Source organism: Monodelphis domestica, chromosome 7 (genome assembly GCF_027887165.1).
Source record: "Monodelphis domestica isolate mMonDom1 chromosome 7, mMonDom1.pri, whole genome shotgun sequence".
NCBI classification, from domain to species: Eukaryota; Metazoa; Chordata; class Mammalia; order Didelphimorphia; family Didelphidae; genus Monodelphis; species Monodelphis domestica.
In genome coordinates, this window is record NC_077233.1 from 81,218,659 (window position 1) to 81,239,052 (window position 20,394).

General features: G+C 34.2%; 1 protein-coding gene across 12 annotated transcripts in view; it reads left to right on the forward strand.

Moving 5' to 3' along the window:
- The window catches only part of TNS3 (tensin 3), a 481,975-nt gene that overhangs the window by 304,570 nt on the left and 157,011 nt on the right, over positions 1–20,394 (forward strand). For all 12 annotated transcript variants that reach the window (XM_007500437.3, XM_056804865.1, XM_056804871.1 and 9 more), the window contains 3 exons: positions 7,933–8,045; positions 9,551–9,611; positions 10,942–11,017. In XM_007500437.3, the coding sequence (XP_007500499.2) occupies positions 7,933–8,045; positions 9,551–9,611; positions 10,942–11,017 (250 nt within the window). The remainder of the gene's footprint in view (positions 1–7,932; positions 8,046–9,550; positions 9,612–10,941; positions 11,018–20,394) is intronic.

Sequence of the window (20,394 nt, forward strand, 5' to 3'; positions counted from 1 at the left end):
GGGTCTCTCCTCCATTGAGTTCTTAAGTGATATTTCCATTCTTTGGATCTTTTATTTAATCTATTTCAAAAGCCTCTATGGGGTACAAGTGGGCATATTGCATGGCCATTTGTTTTGGATGAAGCAATGTATTATGAGAAACAAAAGGAGATGGGTTTTCTCCTCAATAATAGTTTTTTGAAACACAGTATTAGGGATAAGGATTGAACATGCAATTCTGTCTGAATTGGGAACTCACAGGTGAGAAAACTCTTTCAACCAATGCAACTGTCACATTTTTTGCAAATTATATTTTGCCAGGCACATGGAATGCCTATGACTTACACAGGATCAGAGGGTTAAGGTGTGCCAGGTAGGATTTGAATCCTGATCTTGTTGGCCATTTGCAGCCTGTTGGACATTTATTACAGTATTTATGAAGACTTGTGGGGGGATGAAGGAATCTAAAGGTGATGACTAAATGAGAATAAGATATTCTTGATTTTCCTGGGTGCTTTGGATTTAATGCCCCATGTCTTTATGGTTCTATGGGGCCCTATATCTGTAGTGGAGGAAAGGGGAAAACAGAAACTAACCTGCATAATAATAGAGTTGTCCTTCAATTTTTTTTTGACAGATTAAAGCATTGAACTAAATCTAAAGAACTGATGTTTAATAGGAGACTCATTAAAAAAAATCAAAGATATCACTAGTTTAGAATCAATCAATTAATCAATAATGGTTTATTAAATATCTTTTTAGTTTCAGGTACTATATTAGGCATAGGGGATACAAATTATAAAATGAAATAGCCCTTGATCTCAAGGGGAGGAATGAAACACAACCATGGTCATGTTTACTTAGCTGCCTATTCAGAAAATTGGAGTTATCTCAGTATGGCAAGATGGGTGAACTTTTAATTTGAATGAAAATTAAACTGTAAAGGTAGGTAAATGAGAGAGAGAGATTGAGATTGGCAGTTTCTACTTTGGATATGGGATCAGCATTTTTTTGGTGTTAGTCAATTTCAGAATAAAATGAAATAAATGAAAAAGAAAAGGAAAATGCAAACAAAATGGTCTAATAACAACAATAGCTAGAATTTTGCTTTAAGGTTTAGAAAGTCCTTCGTAAATATCTCATTAGATCCCTACAATAACATTTTACGGAAAACAGAGGTAAAGTAACTTTGCCCAGATAGAAAGTGTCTGAAACAGGATTTACACTCAGGTTTTCCTAATTATGAGTCAAATGCCTTATGCACTTTCTCTAACAGAAATTATTCATGGCCAAAATCTCTTTCCCTGTCACTATGTTATTAATACATAGACTCCATTTAGTGAAGAGTCCCTTCCATACTAGAAAACAACAGATGCATTTTGCATAATTTCAGCAATATAGACAGATAGGTCACTTATGATACTCTAATGAATAAATTTCAGATGTGTAAAAATATCTGTGCTTTTTAATTTTATGATTGTGTGGATGCAAACTATTGTTATGATCTAATGGCATATAGATGGCACAGTAGCTAGAATACTCACCTTGGAGTCAGTAAAAATCCTATTTCCAACATTTACTAGCTAATTGATCATAATAAGTCATTTACTCTCAGGAAACCTCAGTTTCCTCATTTGTCAAATAGAATAATAATAATAGCACCTCCCTCACAAGTCAGGACACTTTATTATACATGTTATATACAGTAATTATATTGCATATAAACTACAACCTATATAAGTACAGTAAAAAGAGAGCAATTTGCAAATCTTAAAGTGTTTTGTAAATGCCACTTGTTCCCATTTTCAGCTTTGTATGGCCTACAGAACAAAGTTTAACATCTTGTATATTGTACATAATCAGTTATTAATTATCAAATAAGTAAGTGAATAAAAAAAGTAGAAACCCTAGAAAAACCAGCCAATCAAACTGGGAGTTAAATTACTTGAAATTTCATTTCCAAATAAGTAACCTACTAGAAAGTCTTCTTTAGTAAATGAAATCCTTTGCAATACTTTGCACATTGAAGGCATTAGCTATTGGTTCATCTGTGCCCAATATTCAGAAGTTTTGAAAACTTATTTTAAATCATAATCATTTCTGAATTAATCTTAAAATAGGCAGGGTACATTAATTAGCTTTGAGATTCTGAAGAACTTGATGTGCTTATCCTGTAGCTTACACAGCTGTTCTTGATATTAAAAATAACAGGAGAGTCCTTGGAGATTTTAAATATTAATAAATATTTAGTCTTGCCAGTTCATTATTCACATTGACAGGAAACAATCCTTTATTACTTACATTTCATACACTAATAAAGGACACCTCTCAGATCCAGTGTTAGGCACCATGGGAGCCAAGTCAATAATGACTCCTTTTGAATGACTTGTTTCCAACAAAGGCTCTTTTGCAATGGATGTGTTTCTCTCTCTCTCTCTCTGTCTGTCTCTCTCTCTCTCTGCCTGTCTGTCTGTCTCTCTCTGTTTTTTTAATATCACCCTCCACTTTCCATAAACAATATCTCCATGAGAACCAGCTTGTTCAAACACCATGTCTGTGACCTACGCCACCTGGAGATACTTGCTGTTATTTCGACCAACAGCTATTTTCATAATTGATATGCTTCTATTACACACATGACCCTTGAGTCTTCTCTCCTTTGATAAGAAAGAAAACATAGTTTTCTATTATGTTCATAATTTATCTTCAGCATAATGGAAAATAATTTTGGTACATTTTGTATTTGTCTTATAGAGCTCAATATTGGGAGGCAACATAGTCTAATGGCAAGGGGACCTCACTGAGAATCTAGACACCTGGCTTCTGTCTCTGCCAGGGAAATTCACTTAACATCTAGGCATTTCTGTTGTCCCATCTATAAATTGTCTTTCTTCACATGCAAAGAGGAGCAATAGAGTATCAAGCTTCCTTTTTTTTTTTTTTAGTTCTCTGTTACATAGGATATAGATTGGGGTTTGAGTTTTACATACATACATACATACATATATATATATATATGTATATGTAACTTCAATGTGAGGATACTCCTTGAACCAATTCACTCATTGCCTGTTATGTAACTTAGAGTCTTAGAGGTTTGTGTGGAGCATTGAGAGGTAAAATGATTTTCCCAGAATCATGTAGCCAAACATATTATAGCTGGAACTTGAAGACCAGCTCTATCCACTCTGCCATTTGAACCCCTCTTTCTATTAATATATTCTGCCATTTTAATAGGCAGAGGCAGGAGAGGTAGTTGCTAGTCAACAAATCTACTGATTTCTGATCCCTGTACGCAAGGGATTCTAACCATCTTTTCGTGAGTCTTTTAGAGTACTGATATAGCATTAAAATGACAGTTTCTAATGATAGAAGATCTGGGGGGATTCTGTGACCCATTTTTTTTCCTAACTGAAGAAATTGAAAATGAAATGGCAGGTTCTTAATTGTATTTTACATTTTCATTCTCCTCAGCAATATATATATATATATGTATATATTAACTTTGATCTGCCTTAAGGCTAATGCTAATGATAAAAAGATAACTATATTAATATCTATAATTCTGTTAGGTATACATGTTAACATATACAGGTATAGCTTTTTTATTCTCCTATATGACTAATGCTAATGCTAATAAGATATATAGACAGACAGGTAGATAGCTAGAGGTAGATAAATAGAAGAAATGGATGACTACGGATGGATGATTATAAAAGATAGATAAAATAGATCATAAATATATACATAGATAATGTATATAGATAGACTGTATATAAATTTATTATATATATAATCTATATGTAATATATAATCTATATGAGTATGTAAAATAATAGCTTTAATAAATGTATATCTTATCATTAATTATAAAGGAGAACAAAAGAATCTATAGATCAGCAGTTCTCAACCTCTCAATTTGTAGCAGTGAGAATACATAATGCATATCAGGTATTTACATTCCAAATCATAACTGTAGCAAAATTACAGTTTGGAAGTAGCCACCAAAATAATTTTTTGGTTTGGGGTCACTGCAACATGAGGAACTGTATTGCCGGGTCACAGCATTAGAAAGGTTGAGAACCATTGCAATAGACCCAAATAAAATAGTAAAGCCTATCTTAACTTCTAAAATTATACCTCATATTTCTTTTTATCATTCATCACATCCTTTCTTTCAAATACTCTTTCCTGCCTCCATATGAAATGATTTTCAAGATGGTTCTGACCCTGCCTCCATAGCATTTCTTATTTTTCTTCCTTGTGTCCACTTAAATGAAGACTACCTAATTAAGGAACTCTGTCTTCTTTCCTGTAAAGTTACAAAATCTCCACTTTCAGTCTTCATCTGTAGGAAAAGTAATCGTCCTAATACACAGGACTTAACCATATTGCTACTCTACTCAGACATTTTTTCATTCCTCATTTTTGCTTAGATAAAATTAAAACTTCAGAGCCTGCATTTAAATCCCTCTACATATATCATTTTTTGTGAAGTGATCCATATCTTCTCAGTAGAGAGAAGCTCCTTGATGGGAGGTCCTTGTTCATTATCTTTATATTTATAATATCCCCCTGGTTTCCGTGAATGTAGTAATTAAGTAATAAATAAAGATTTATTACATCGAATTGCATTAAATTCTTGCTGTCATAAAAATAGACCCAAGTGGACTGAATTTCCATTAGTCTGACCTGTTTGAAAAATAACAATCCAAGTTTATCTTTAGAGATAACATAAATGGGTACTAGCCTTCTGTCATCTGATTAAAATTAAAACCTGCTAAAACCTCTCTCATGATCCATTAAAAAACTGAATCTGAGAAAAAAGTGTATATAAGATTAAAAACTAGAAAATAAACTTTCAAAAATAACATAGTGCCAAAAGGTTTGCCAAAACCTTTTGGGGTCATTGGATGTTTTATTTTGTTCATCATATGCCAAATATCTGGCAATATATCTAGCATATAAAGTGTGGTTAATGCTTATAGAATTGAATTATTTTACTAAGTCCTTCTAACAAAGTGTTATGTCCTAAGTTTCATTTGCACTTGTGTGTGTTTATTAACATTTTGGGCACATTAAGTTTTAAGTAAGCAATAACAAAAATAAGAAGTTTTTTTTTTAAAAAAGGTTAGTAAAGTACTATGCCTATATTACATGTTTTGATTCTCACAATAACCCTATGTAGTTGACACTATTATTATCCCCATTTTACTAATGGGGAAAATGAGATTGAGGACATTTAAGTGATTTATCCTGGGGCATACAACTAGCAAGTATGTGAGGCAGTATTTGAACTCATATCTTTCTGACTTCAAGTCCAGCATTATTCACTATACTACCTAGCTATGTTTGAGAGCTGGCTTGCAAAAATACAAATCCTTTATGTTATAGTTGTTTAGTCACTCAGTTGTGTCTGACTTTTCATGACCCCATGGATCAAAGCATACCATGCCATTCTTTTCTCCACTATCTCTCAAATTCTCTTCAAACTCATGTTCATTTTTTCCATAACATGATCTTTCTCATGTTCTGCCATTCTCTTTTCCTTTTACCTTCAAAACTTCCCATCATCAGAGACTTTATAAATGGGAAATCTTTATGACTTAGATTCTATGGGAAAATACATTTGGGTTTTTTTATGAAAAATTCTAAAAATGAGAAACTGTCACCTCTTTCCCATTCCTTGTTTCTTCTACCTTCATACCCAAGAAAATCAGGTTGATGGGAGAAACTTCTTGTCCTCCCTTCATAAAGCACCATTGGAAAAAAAAAGTTATATATTTTACAGTGCTTTTCTCCCAAATCAAAGCAGATTTTCCAATATTCTTGTGGCAAAAAGAAGATATCTTTTTATACCCTGATAGAGAGATAGGATAGGACTTTCTGGCTTGTCATAGCAGGGATTACTGATCCTTAAGGACTTTTCATCATTAAAGGAAATAAAATTTGCTTTTTCTAGGTCAGCTAGTGCTTATAGAATGATTGATTTTTAGAGATAAAAATGACCTTAAAAATCATGTAAAAAAAAAACTCCCTTATTTCAAGGATGAAGAAAATGGCCCAAAGAAAGTGATTTGCCCAGAGGTATCACAGCTCCTTCATAGCTTAAGAAAACACTCTCCTCACCTACCCACTTCCCTCTTTAGGGAAAATAGAACTAAATAGTACTATTATAAGCTTCCATTTTTCTAAATACAAAAACTCATTCTTTATTCCCACTGGTCTGGGTCTTGCCTGCAGAAGTAGGTCTATGAATAATTTTAGATTAGGAAAAATTAATCATTTGACATGGAATAGGTGCTAGAAATTGAGTGTAAAATTAAAAAAAAAGCATCAAATTGGCTGACATTGATTTAATAAAAATTCAATTGGGTATAGTGTCAAAAAGATAGTAAAGGAACTTTCCTGAAAGGACTTTAGCACTATCCAACAATGGATTAACAGCTTCATAATTTAGTTTATTTGAGATATTAAAAAAGAAACTTGGTTGATCCTCTGCCCAGGATATATCAGGACGGGTGAGACAATCGATGAAAAGATTTTTATGGTCCCTGTGAACTCTAGAATTCTCTAACCTTACCTCAAACACAGAATCACTTGAATTATTATGTAGCTTTTACAAGAGCAACCCTCCCTACCCCCCAAACTCTTACCTTCTAAGACTTGGAAAAGATACTAAGTATTGGTTGCAAGGCAGAAGAGTGGTATTAGCTAGGCAATTGAGGTTACACACTAACAAGTATCAAAGGCCATATTTGAACCCAGGACCTCTTAGCTCTGGACCTGGCTCTCATTTCACTGAGCTACCTACCTGTCCCCCCTCCCTTCCGTCCACCATGTACTTTCAACTTAAGACCAACTATGTTACCATGTTTAAAATGAAGAATTTTGCCAACATCCTAAAAGAGAGGGGATGGACTAGATATAAAAGGAGTTATAAATTCTTGAACAAAGCCAATGTGGGCATTTGTTTTCTCAACAATGCATACTTGTTACTAGGGTTTATTTTTTATTGAATTGTTTTCAAAGGAAATGAATTTCTTATAAAAATATCCTAAGCTAGATGATACTTCTTCCTTATGTACTCTAGTTTTAATATGATAGAGGAATCTCAGGTGACTGAAATTGGCAAAATATTATAGAACTGTATCAGCATTCATATGTAGTTAGTGCCTATATAAATAAAAAAACCCTGAAGTTTCAAAATGTTAGATTATATATCAACATATTATATTTTATTATCTGTTGCTATATAATATATTATCTTATAAACACATTATTATATAATTTTATATACACATTGTTATATACATATAATTATGTATTTTAATTAATAGATTAATTGTGTTATATATTTTGATTATTATATAGTAGACTAGTAATGTTATTGTATCACTTCTAATACTCGCCCTGCCATCCTGACCTTTCTTTTGACTTCTCTGAGCCTCATATGACTTCCTAAATATTAAATTAAGAGTAAGGTCATGTTCTCTGTTTCTGTAGGGCACTCTCCCTACTCCCAACAAAATTATTGATCCTTGACATATATTGATTATTCCTAGTCTACTAGTAATATATCAGTCCAAAGATGGAATTATCAATAATAGCAAAATAGAAGTTTAGCAATAATAATATAAAACATATATATGTATATATATCTATATAAGTTAGCTATTTGAAAAATATCATTCATGTACATGTTCATTGATAGTGGTAACAGATGAGTGATTTTTTTCATGGTACTTGTCCTTTGGAGAAGTTGAGAAAAAGAAATTCACTATAAAATTCCACTTGAATGAACAGATGAATTGACATTTATTCTGGAGAAAGAGTAAGACAGTGTGATTATTATTATTATACCTTTATTTGCTTTGCCAAGAGTCCATATTTTTCCTGTCTTTTAGAACCCAACACATTCTCTAACTTGTTTGAATATTGCATTGTTTTCAGATATGTTCACTTCCTTAGTGGCCTTCTCTCAGGATCTGTGAAAATGAATACCACACCACTTTTCCTGCACTTTGTAATTCTTCATGGCATCCCCAACTTTGATACTGGTGGAGGTAAGTGTGTTGCTACATTAAATAGAAGTATGTTTTGATTACTCATTTTTTTAATGTAGTAAGTAGGATGGGACAGGCAATGTTGTTGCATAGTGGAAAAGGTCAGGAAGATTTCTTATTAGCTGTGTTATCAAGGGCAATACTGCTTACTCCATTGTTTTCCTGATAACACTTTTAAAACTGTAAAAGAGAGTTGGTGATGTGCATTCTGGAAATAGTTCCTTACACTGATGAACTCAGATATTGACAGAAAAGATGGTGGACCTTTAGTAAAGCTCTATTGATACCATACTATTGTATGGAGGTGAACTTGGGCTCTTGAAATCTCTATTTATTGAATGTACTGTTGCCAATCTTGAAAGCTTTGACATGGATCTGGCAATCAACTCTTCATTACATTGATCTCCCTAACAAAGATTTAAGAGGCTTATTACCAGAAGTTGGCTGCCAGGTAATGGTTTTACTTTGGGTCAGAAAATACTAAGAATCTGTCTACTAAGGCAAGAAGAAGTTGTAGTCTTCCTTGGTGGAATGAGTAAATCCCAGTAGTAAGACCCCAGCTTTTCTGAAATACATGTTGAGGGAATTTATTTACTCAAATTAAAAGTGATCACCACATGTTTGAAAATGACCAAATAAAATAATGTTCAAATTGAAAAAAAATAAAAAGAGCAAAAACTGGGGGGAAAAAAGTTATCACCACTTTTCTACTCTTTGAGGATCAAGTGATTTAATGCCCAGAATCAAATCCTCAGGAATTCTGCATATTGGTATCATCTGTGTGAAAATAAAAATCCATTCCTTTTATGCCTTTTTTATTTGGTCAACTTGTTCATCTAAAGAATTACGCCAGTAACCAATTCTGAACTCTGGTATAGATGGGCTTATTAGTAAGCTATGCTTATGGTCAGCTAGATCAGTAATATGTGGTCCAAATCAAGTCTTTTTTAAGTCAATTTTCTTCTTCTCATGGCCATTTATTGACTCTTCTCCCCAGACAGCTGTCTGACAGTTGTACATTGCTTTTTGGTTACAAAGATTAGGTAGAAGGCAAAGTTGAGCCCAAATCTGTCATGTTGGTACCCTCATGTTTGTATGTAAATTATGATATTTTTATTTATCATGCTCAGTATAATTTAGATGATGAAGAACCTTGTTTTGTAAGCTATAATATTTTCACTATTTTTGATTGATAATTAAGACATTCTTTCAAGTTTTTTTTGGTTTGTTTTTTTTTTACCAATGGTCTTACCCTTTCCCTGCCTTGTACATGGTGTTCCAGAACATGGTGCCACCTTTCCTCACCCCACTCCACCTCCCTTAGTCTATTGTTTGTAGAATATGAAAAATGTTCTGTGTACATAGTCTGAAGTTTTGTGAAATCCCCCATACATGGGGTAATCTCTTGCTGTTCAGCCTTTCTCATTAGCTTACATGATTACCTAGTTCAAAAGTTTCTTTCCAAATAAGTCTGATTTTTCCCGCTCAAATTTTGATTCTTTCAGTTTGCCGACCATTTTTGAAGCTCTACCAAGCAATGCAACCCGTCTATACATCAGGAATCTAGTAAGTCTTAATGATCTTTCATCTATGAATGCCTTCAGCCCTTTAGGGACTCTTTAAGAAACCATGCAAAATGATTACGTATATTTTTAAAAAAAGCTTATTTAATTAACTAATTTAGAATATTTTTCCATGGTTGCATGATTCATGTTCTTTCTCTACCCTCCTTCCTCCCCCTTCCCAGAGCCAATGAGCAATGAGGTTTTACATGAATTATACCTGCATTTTTTTTAACAGAAAGGTTATGACAGGGGAAAGCCAAAAGTAAATGACCTTCAATGGCCACCTCAGAGATAAATCCATCCATGCCTTCTTTTCCTCTTTCTTCCTTGCCTGTCATTCTTCTTTGGTGCCTTATTTTGCTCATGAGTAACTACATGCCAAATCCTTATTAGAAAGTAGTGAAGACTAGAGGTATTCTACTCTAAGAAACTAGGAATAATAAAGTTTGAGAGAGTTTAAAAGGGAAAGATAAAGAGCATAGTGGATAGAGAGTCAGGCCTGGAGACAGGAAGTCCTGGGTTTAAATCTGGCCTCAGATACTTCCCAGCTATGTAACCCTGGAAAAGTCATTTAACCCCCATTACCTAGCTCTTGCCTCTTTTCTGTCTTAGAATTCATAATAAGACCAAAAGTAGGAGGCAACTAGGTGACTTGGTGGTTTGAGAGCCAGACCCAGATATGGGAAATCTTGGATTAATATCTGGCCTCAGACACTTCCTAGGTGTTTGACCCTGAAGAAGTCACTTAACCCTTAATTGTGTAGTCCTTTGTAGTCCTTACTGCTCTTCTACCTCAGAACCAATACACAGAATCGAGTCTCAGATGGAAGATAAGGATTATTTTAAAAATATTCCCCCCTTCAAAAAAAGGAAGGTAAAGGTTTATTTTTATTTGCATATATTTTGACTATCTTAATATCAATTATAACGGAAGAGCAGCAAATATATAGCACAGGACATTCTTACTCAGTGATCTTGAACTAGAGAATTAAAGAGGATCAGTGATCTCTTCCAACTCTGAAGACACTGTGATTCAGTGACTAGAACTGATTGCCTGTTCCTTGATGCTTGTCTAAGTTAGAATTGATATTAAGCCAGAAAGTAAAGAAAGAGAGAGAGAGAGAAGTAGCAAGGGAAGGAAGGAAGAAAATGAAGATACAGAAAACATTTGGATAATCGGGGCCCACTCTATCGAGAAGAATTATTTTAGTTTTCCCATTACCCACACTGTATTGAATTACCCCTGGTGATCCGTGTACCAGGAAAAATAGTTGTTCACAGCCTCAAAACTCACAGGATCTCTTTAATGTTCATGTTCTTTCTTTACTTAGCAATGTTGGTCCAGAAAACCAAAGCAGAGTTTGCATTGCCATTGAACCAGCTCAACTCCTTAAAGGAGATATAATGGTAAGTACTCTAAGATATCAATATTTTTTTATCTTTGTTTTCCAAACATAAACATGAAAACTTTTTTTTGATTTTTATTTTTAATGTACAAGAGAATTGAAATTAACCTTTATCTTAGAGTAGTTGGTTTATTTTCTAAGAGAAATTATTTTAAATCAAGAGATAAAACAAGCCATTACGTCTGACTTCCCTAGGATTACAGTGTCATTTGATTTTGACCTAAGTTTGTTTTAGATATTACTTCTTAAAATTCTGTTACTCACAAAACATCCATATTTTGCATTTCCAAGGCAACTTAATTGGAACTTCTCCAGGTAGACTGAATTTGGTCCAAAATTATTTATGGAGGAGGCAAGACAAAATTCTCACTTATGAGATGTTTAAAATCTAGTAGAGTCATTAAATATGTGTGTAAATAACTTTGATACTTGGCAGTGAAGTGGTATGATAAGAAGATTTAAAGCAGATCTCTAACTTTCTTAAATTTAAATTTTTTCCATGGTTGCATGATTCATGTTTTCTCCCTCCCCTCATAGCTCCTTCATCCCGGAATGGACAAGCAATTCCACTGGGTTATACATAGATTTCTCAATCTCTCAAATCCATTTTCATATTATTCATTTTTGGAAAAGAACAATACCAAAGCCTTAAATCATGTACCCATATGAACAAGTGATGTCACATGTTTTCTTCTGGATTTCTACTCCCACAGTTCTTTCTCTAGATGTGGATAGCATTCTTTCTCATAAGTCCCTCAGAATTGTCCTGGATCATTTATAGCAGATCTCTAAATTAAATATGGCAGAAGTAGAGGAAGTAGACATGAATTCAGACCTGGGGGCAGAGGGTGCGAATCACAGAAAGTTCAACAAAATGTTGTTTTCTGTGCTTGTTAGGGGCTACATGGTTTATTGGTTCTGTGCCATTGCTCCCAATGTCCTTAACCCAGCTTCATTATTCTGTTTACTTTTTATCCTCAAGGTCCACAGAAATCATCATTGATGATTATAATTTTCTTACCTGGTATCCCATGAAATCATTGCTCCTGACCAATTAAAATCACATGTAAAAACATTCCTCTATACACATGTTATGATTATGAGAAGTAGTTATTATATTAATATCTTTCAAATATTCAAAACAAAACTTCCCAGTTAGATTTTTAAATAAATTTTGTCAATTCAAAAAAGTCTATTATATTGATATGAACTATTTTGACTTGTAGTTTACAATGTGTATTTCTGTAGTTAGGGATTATTAGCATGGGCTAATGAAAGGAAGTTTCAGTCTGAAATGGTGAATAATTGCATTACTAGACATTTTACATGTATCAGTCATATGATGTATGTACCTTTTTGTTGTTTTCATTTAAGTAGAGAATATTGAATAAACATAAGTAACAAAGAGTAGGTAGCTTCTTTCTTTTATCTGTATCCAGAGAACTTAGCACATTTTTTTTGGACAAAATAATTTTTTTTCTAAATTAATTAATTTTTTATCATTCATTCACTGTCATGAATGATTCATGAAGAATTTGCTTTAAGGAATAATTTGAAGTTTAGCTTCATTTATAAAGTATGTGCTTGGTTTGCTTATATCTTATTCTCTTAAAGAATATATTCATTTCCCCTACAAACTTTTATTATAACCTTTTATCAATAATATCAAAGTAAATCTTAGCCTTGCTATTGTCAGGAGGATTATAAATACTCAATTTTCATGTATAAATAAATGAAGATTTATTATACAAATTATGGGTAGTGGCCCCCTCACCATGAATTAAATTTGAAAGTAAGAATATGTAGTGTTTATTTAGTCTTGCAAAGTAAGAAGCATTCATTGCTTTTATTTTCTGCCCTGTATGACCTTGCCCCAAGCCAAGTAGATCCAGGATCTATGCCCAGGTCCATCTATTTATGTGACAGAAATATTCTTTTGGAATTTTTATATGATCAAATGTATAAGTGGAAAGATCTTTAGAGTTTAATCAAATTTACTGTGGAAATGGCATCAATACAGTGAGCTCCAAAAAATAAATTTAGTGAATTTCATTTTTATTACTCTTCTGTTTAAATTCAAGACACACTGCATAGCAGCTATTATGAAGGGGAGTTTAAGTTGTATATTTAGGTAGTTCTACTTAAGTTTTAAGTGGTATTCATATTTGGTCTAAATTTTAAATATGGATTTGATTTTTAAGGTTAGGGTGAATAAAGAATGAAAATAGCCTGATATTTACCTCATCATATAGAAAATTATTCTGCCATGATGAGCCATGTTTTATTGAATACTCTTTTTTTCTCTGTTGGTTTGTATCACAGCACTGGCATTCCTCAAGGGTATTTATGTGTTAATCATCCTTTGAGAAAGTCCCTTTTACAGCTTCATTCTGGGCATTGGGAATGATCATATTTCACAAAGGAGGCATTCAATCTAGCTATGTGTGCTTGGCACCAGAGTTAATCATACATTTGGCTGGTGACAAATATTCAGTGTTTCTGAAAATTAAGTCTATAGGACTTAGGAACTCTAAGAAAGGACAGAAAAATAATTTAAAAAGTGAACCACGAAGTAGCTTTAGTGCCTGATTGACTTTCAAAACATGCTTAACAATTATATATGTTTAAATGTTATATGAAAGGAGGTTCAAATAAATACTTTTCCCATTATGTTGTCTGTGTGTACCTGAAATTTAGTTTTTTAAGAGACATAATAAATAATTCATGGAAACATTTTGGGCAGGCCAGGAAATGCCAGTTGATGCTTGAAAATAGCTGGAAAGCTCGACTTTTATCAGTGACTCCAGGGAGCCCTCATTTTGGTGCACCTTATTTTATTCTTCAATGTCCTGAAAGTATTATTAGATTTGAGGTTTGTTAGCTTAGAAATTTATTCCAAATCAATGACCATTACAAATCAAATATGTTTATTTTTCTGAACATTCAAAATCTTGTTTCACAAATAAAAGAACCACTGTATTTTACAAGGCTAACTAGTCAGTAAGTTCTTTTTGAGTTTGTAGTGGCAGCTTTTGCATATTCTAAGCATGCAATCTATTTCTGTTACTGAGCTGATAGTGAGATTTTCCATTTAACTTTATTATCTAACTATATTATCAATGTAGAGAGGTGGCCTGTAGCCTTTATCATATCTAGGAGAAGAACTGTTCTTTTAGTAGCAAGATTCTTCATTCTGAGGAGAAACAGAAAATCTCACATCTGGAAGACAAGGAATGGCTTTTTATTAAAAATATGTATATATTCTTTCCAAATCATCCCTGTGCCTTTTAATATCTCCCTTCCATTTAGATATCTTTCCTTTTTAGGTCCATGACTCGTTATCTGGGCAGCTACCCTTCATGATAAGGGTTTCTGTTCTACTCTTCCTCAGGAAAGTACCTTTCTTTCCCAACAAAGATGACCTCCCTTTGGACAAATACCATGGCCTTTTTCTTCCTTCTTCTTCTTCTTTCTTCTAAATTCTTTCTTCTTCTTTCTTCTTCTGCTTCTTCTTTCTTCTTTCTTCTTCTTCTTCTTTCTTCCTCCTTCCTTCCTCCTTCCTCCTTCCTCCTTCCTCCTTTCTCCTTTCTCCTATCTCCTCTCCTTCTCCCTCTCCCTCTCCCTCTCCTAAATAGTCACATTTTTCTCTCTCTGTCTGAAAGCTTTGGAAGTGTCAAAATTGAAAAGTTTTGTTCTGTTTCTAGATAAATGTATGTACCTCACTTTGTCTTTAATTAAGATTGCTTCAATTAATCAAACACCACATCCTAATACATTTGTGTTCTTCCCTTTCATTCGAGAGCTAAAGATCAGAGCACATGCCTGCTTTTAATCACTTATGCCCTAGTGTTCACCCTTTACCATGAAGATATTTTGAAGTGCAATTGGTAGGAAATCATTCCCATAATAATTCACTCACTTTACAGGCTTTCCAGTCACTTGCTGTTCTTGGGACAGGGATAAACAGGTAAAATGAGAAGAAGACAATTCATGATTATTTTTAATTTTAAAAAAATCTTGAGAGAACTTTGCAGGCTGCCTTTGACTCCTTGAATGCTTATTACATTATGTTGTATTCTGGACAAGGACTGGTGTAGAGTCAACAAGGGAAGGGATAGAAGAAAGTGAACTGGCATAATTCATTAGAGAAAGGCAAGATAACGTTCAAAAAGGAGAGTGAAATTTGCCCTTGCCAAGCTCTGAACCAAGAATTCAGTGTCAAGTAATTGCTCTCCTGGTCATATTTAATATGGGATTCAGTAACCTCATTAAATCTCAGTGATTCCATTTAGAAATGTTAAACATCTCAGTGTTCAGAAGATTATGAGTATAACACATGAGTTAATGAACCATGCATTCCAACACACCTAACAAAAAAGAGTGTTTAATAGGAGATAATAGGAAATGGAAATCTCAGTCACAAATTCCAAGGTCTCATCTTTCTCTCTGTATTTCTGTTATTCATTGAATCATATGATTTTTCTATTACCTTTATTAAAAAAATAGCAAGTCCAAGAAACTGGCTAGGCTTCAAGTACAAACCCAGTGAAGGACTACATCCTTTTCATCTCAATCCCAAAGTTAGAGTATTGTTCATCATCTGGTGATCAGCTACTTTGTTGAACTTTGTTGAGCATAGTGAATTTTCAACTGGTGAATTTTCTAAACTTAATATCTCTTAAAAGCTACTCCTTGGTCAATAGAGCAGTGGGGAGTAGAAGTAACCCATGATACTATCATAAATCCTACCTAACTTTAATCTGCTCATAGAATCTTTGATCCAGAAAGTATTTTTGAGATCATGGTGGTACTAGTGGTACAGTGGATAAAACAGTGGTAGTCAGAAAGACTTTGATCCAAATCCTGCCCCAGAAGCTTGCTTTTGTTTATTGTTGTTTAGTCCTTTAGTCAAGTCCAACTCTTTATGACACTTATTGGTATTTTCTTTGCAAAGAGACTTGAATGGTTTGCCCTTTCCTTTCCCAGCTTATTTTATAGGAATTGAGGCAAAGAGGATTAAGTGACTAGCTCAATATCACACAGCTAGTAAACATCTAATGTCAGATTTAAATTCCTGAAAATGAATCTTCCTGATTCCAAGTTTGATGTAATAATCCCCGAGCCATTCAACTGCCCTCCACCAGAGTATACATTTGTTCAATAATTGCTTATCTAAAACCTCAAGCTCAATGGGATCCATTCCACCATATGTGAAACCTCTCTTCCTCTTTCCTCTAATAACTAATGCTTGAGTTATATTGGGCCTCAGTACCCTTCTCTCTGTCTTGTTCCAGTTCTTAATTTTATCCCCTGCCATTTATCAGCACTGATAAAAAAGAGAGAATGAATGGCACAACTGCTAGAATTCTTGCATATTTCAAATTATGAAATATAGATCTCTAATCTGATGCAAAATATAGGATGAGTTTGGGTTGTAGGAAAATATGTTATGATCTTTATCCTGTAGAAATCTTGTTGGAAGGAAGACATTATCATACAGAATTAATTAAAAAAACATGGCTTAACTGCCAGGGGCATGTTTGTGTGTATGTTTGTGTGCATTTGTTTATGTTAGGTTATGTTATGTACCTTAGCGATTCCATGAGAAGAGAGATCATTGTTAGATAAAGTATTCTGGGAGAATTTCATGTAGAAATGGACTTGTAGTACACCTTGAAGAACAGATGGAATTATATTAGGGGAGACAAACTATTAAAAGGGGTCAGGTAATTGTTGACTTGATTTCCATTGCAAGTAATATACTGACTTTTTAGGTAATTCCGACACACATCATTGTAAGAAAGATAGCCAATTTCAAATCACTTTCCATGTATCAGATGCCGAAAGAGTTAAAGAATTTTAAACCATGTAAGATGGTGATTTATTTTAACTTTCATCTTTGAAGGCTAGAAAATGCTGTCCCTAAAGATTAATTGATTTGGCCTCTGTTATAATTAGCTGAAGATAGCATTAAGAACCCCATGATTTTCATCTATTCTGCCTTCATCTCTACCACATTGGTTATGTATTTTAATTACCAGTTTTCCCATCAGATATTCCTTGGGTGCATACTTCAAATACTACATATTTTCTTCCTTGTCTGGAACTTTAGACTTGACTGATTATAAAATGTTGACACATAATATAAGGGCAGGGAGAGAATGGAGTCTCCTCTGCTTGGTCAGGACCAGAGTGAGGTAGAGGTGAAATGAAATCAAGTAGAAAGAGAAAGGGGATGGATAGATTTCCCTCTCTCTTCTCCCTGGCAGACCCCACTCTGACTGCCTTCAAGATCACAAACTTCTGTTCCCTCAGACTTGGTTGAAACAATTATGATATGATCAGCTTCTCCCTCTCTGAGGAGAGAAATGCAACTTTCCTCCCTCCAATCTCCCAAAGTCTCCTTCCTTTCTTAGATATTATGAAGCCAGTCTCTTGCTCTTAAGAACAGCTGTTTATTCTAAGGAAACAAATAAAGAAGTAGGGCAATGAATTGAAGAATAAGGTAATGGGAAAGATGGAATGGGAGGTCCCTAAAGGAACTGAACCCCTTCTCCCCAAAGTCTGGCAGGATCAGGCTTTGCACAACTGACCCCCTGGGGTCAGTTGTGAAGATGTCTTGACTTTTCTAGCTGCCTTGGCTATTATAATAAGTTCAAGGATTTTCAGAGGATTCAGAGGAAATCTCCTTATAATGAACAGCTTCCAGTTAAAGTCCTGTTCACTTACCTTGTTTCTCTGGAAATTGGGTCAGGGGTCACAGGAGGAGAGTGCTGCTTCAGAGATCGGATCCCTTCAGGTCCTCCTTTCTGTTAAGCTTCCTAGAAAGAAGTCCCTGCCTCCAACTGTCTAGATTCTCTTCTTTCCTCTTCCTTCCTTCAAAATTCTCTCTCCTTCCTGCCCTTCCCCGGTTCCAGCTGGTCCTTTAGCCTGCAAAATCTGCTTCTCTCTTCCTTCTGGCAGATTGAGTCCAATTCCTCTCTTACACTTATGAGCATCAGACCTATTGGCATCTTCAGTAACCTAGTTTTCATCTTGATCCTTCTTACTTATGCCAAATCTTATATACTCTTTCTGTAGTTCCTTATTCTGTAGTTCAACTGTTTAAGTCAAAACAAATATTTGATGCACCTTCTATGTTAGGCACTAGAAGAAATGGCATGATAATTTCCCTTGATGGAACTTGGGAAGTTAATAAGGAAAGGCTTCCACAGAAAGACTCTGTGATGACTTGGTAATGATTGGTAACACCATATCATTTTGTTTTATTCTCACAGCAAATAGGGTGAGGTGTAATTATTGTCCCTGTTTTACAGATGAAGAAACTGATACTGACAGAAATTGAGTGATTTGCCCCAGGCCATACAGCTAGTAAATATCTCAGGCAAAACTGAAATTCTGGGCTTCCTGACCTAAGATCCAGTACTCTTTTCACTATACCTATATCACATGGCTGCTTTTTTGATGTATAATTCCTTCAGTGAACCAAACCAGTAAGTGATCAATGCCTGCCAATTTAGGGCATTCACTGCAACAACAGATATTTACCCCAAATAATGAGAATTTCCTCATTTTCTTTGATATCACAAGGATTCCAATGGAGCAAAGAGGCCATCCATAATTTATCCCTTAGTCTTGCCATGTCACTATTTCATCATTGCTTTTTTTTATCATACTTCTCTTTGTTGTTAACTTCATACCCCTTCTTCCCCATAATTTTTTTGTTTATATTGTTGTTTCTTTTCTATTTATTCGATACAAGTTAAAGTGTTTCTTTTTTTTTTTCAAAAAAGATATCCTTTTGTTGTTCATGGATTCCTACTCAAAATGTTTTTCATATGAGAAAGGTATCTTAGAGGAAAAATAAAGGTCAAAAAGGAGATTATACCAGCCCCCCCCACCACCACCACACAGAAGGTAGCATTCCTGTCTCCCCTAAAAGCAGCCACATTTTTAAAGAATGGGATGTAGAATTATGTGTGCCTCTCTTTATGGAGCCCTCATGGTAGAGAACTAAGAACTGCCCTATCTTAGAATGCCATTTCTCTAAGCACAAAGTTCACCAGCCCTCAATAAATGAATGAAGAACATAAATATTGAAAACATTATTGACTTAACTGTATTGACATATTGTCCATTTGTTCCCTGCCCTACTTAAAATGATACTTCTATAATTCTCTTATTTTTGACATTTTAGTGGAAATCCAGTGAATATGTATTCCAGGTTGAATTGAAAACACTATTGAGGAGTAGAAGGCAGTGAATATATTAAGAAATAAGCCAAGAAGAAAAAAAGGCACAGTTCAGTAAAACAGTGTTTCTCTGTGTAAAAGTTCAAATATGTAAATACTCCCATACCTCATAAAATATTTGGCAAGGACCATAATTTGGACAGGATCCCAAGAAGAAATAGTGTTTTCATAGATTTACCACCCAAATCCTATAGCTATCCTACAGTGAGTCTTCTTTGTTGATCTGTATTTTTGAGTTTTTGAGCTTGCTTTTATGCTTAGAAAGAAGAGAGGTAGATCCAAGAAAAAAAATTGTACTTATTATTGAGCAATCTGGGAATGACATTTTTTTCCCCTTTACAACTTAGTTTTCTCTTTTAATAGCAGATTTACACCCAACCCTTCAGTTGCAGATGGTTTCTTTACACATAATCAGGGCAGAACTCTTTCTATTTGTGGTCTGCAAAGACTTTATGATGTATTTATAAATATATTAGCATATTTTAAGTTTTAACTTGGATAATAGCATAGTGAGTCAAGTTTAAGAAAAGCATATGGTTTGTTAAATTGAAAGGTATATTAGAGTACAATAGGATCAAAGAGCAGAGACCTTAGAGGTTATTTAGTCCAATTACTTTCAATTTACAAATCACCAAGCTTAGATCAAGAGAGGTGAAATTATTTGTCCAAGTAATAATTTGAGTGTACTGGGAAAGATCATACCAGTTTACAAGACCTAACTGTTAAATTTTCATTCTGAACATTAAACCTTAGAATTAGCAAATGCTTTAAATCTGGACTTGACTTTTTGTTGATTTTCTAAAACTAATAAAGTGATAGAAAAACGTTAATAATTGGGGGCAGCTGGGTAGCTCAGTGGATTGAGAGCCAGCCCTAGAGACGGGAGGTCCTGGGTTCAAATATGGCCTCAGACACTTCCCAGCTGTGTGACCCTGGGCAAGTCACTTGACCCCCATTGCCCAGCCCTTACCACTCTTCTGCCTTGGAGCCAATACTCAGTAATGACTCCAAGATGGAAGGTAAGGGTTTAAAAACAAACAAACAAACAAAAACATTAATAATCTAGATTAAAGTTTAGTTTGTGCTATGTGTACTTTTTTTAAAAAGCCAGTTGTTGAATATTTAC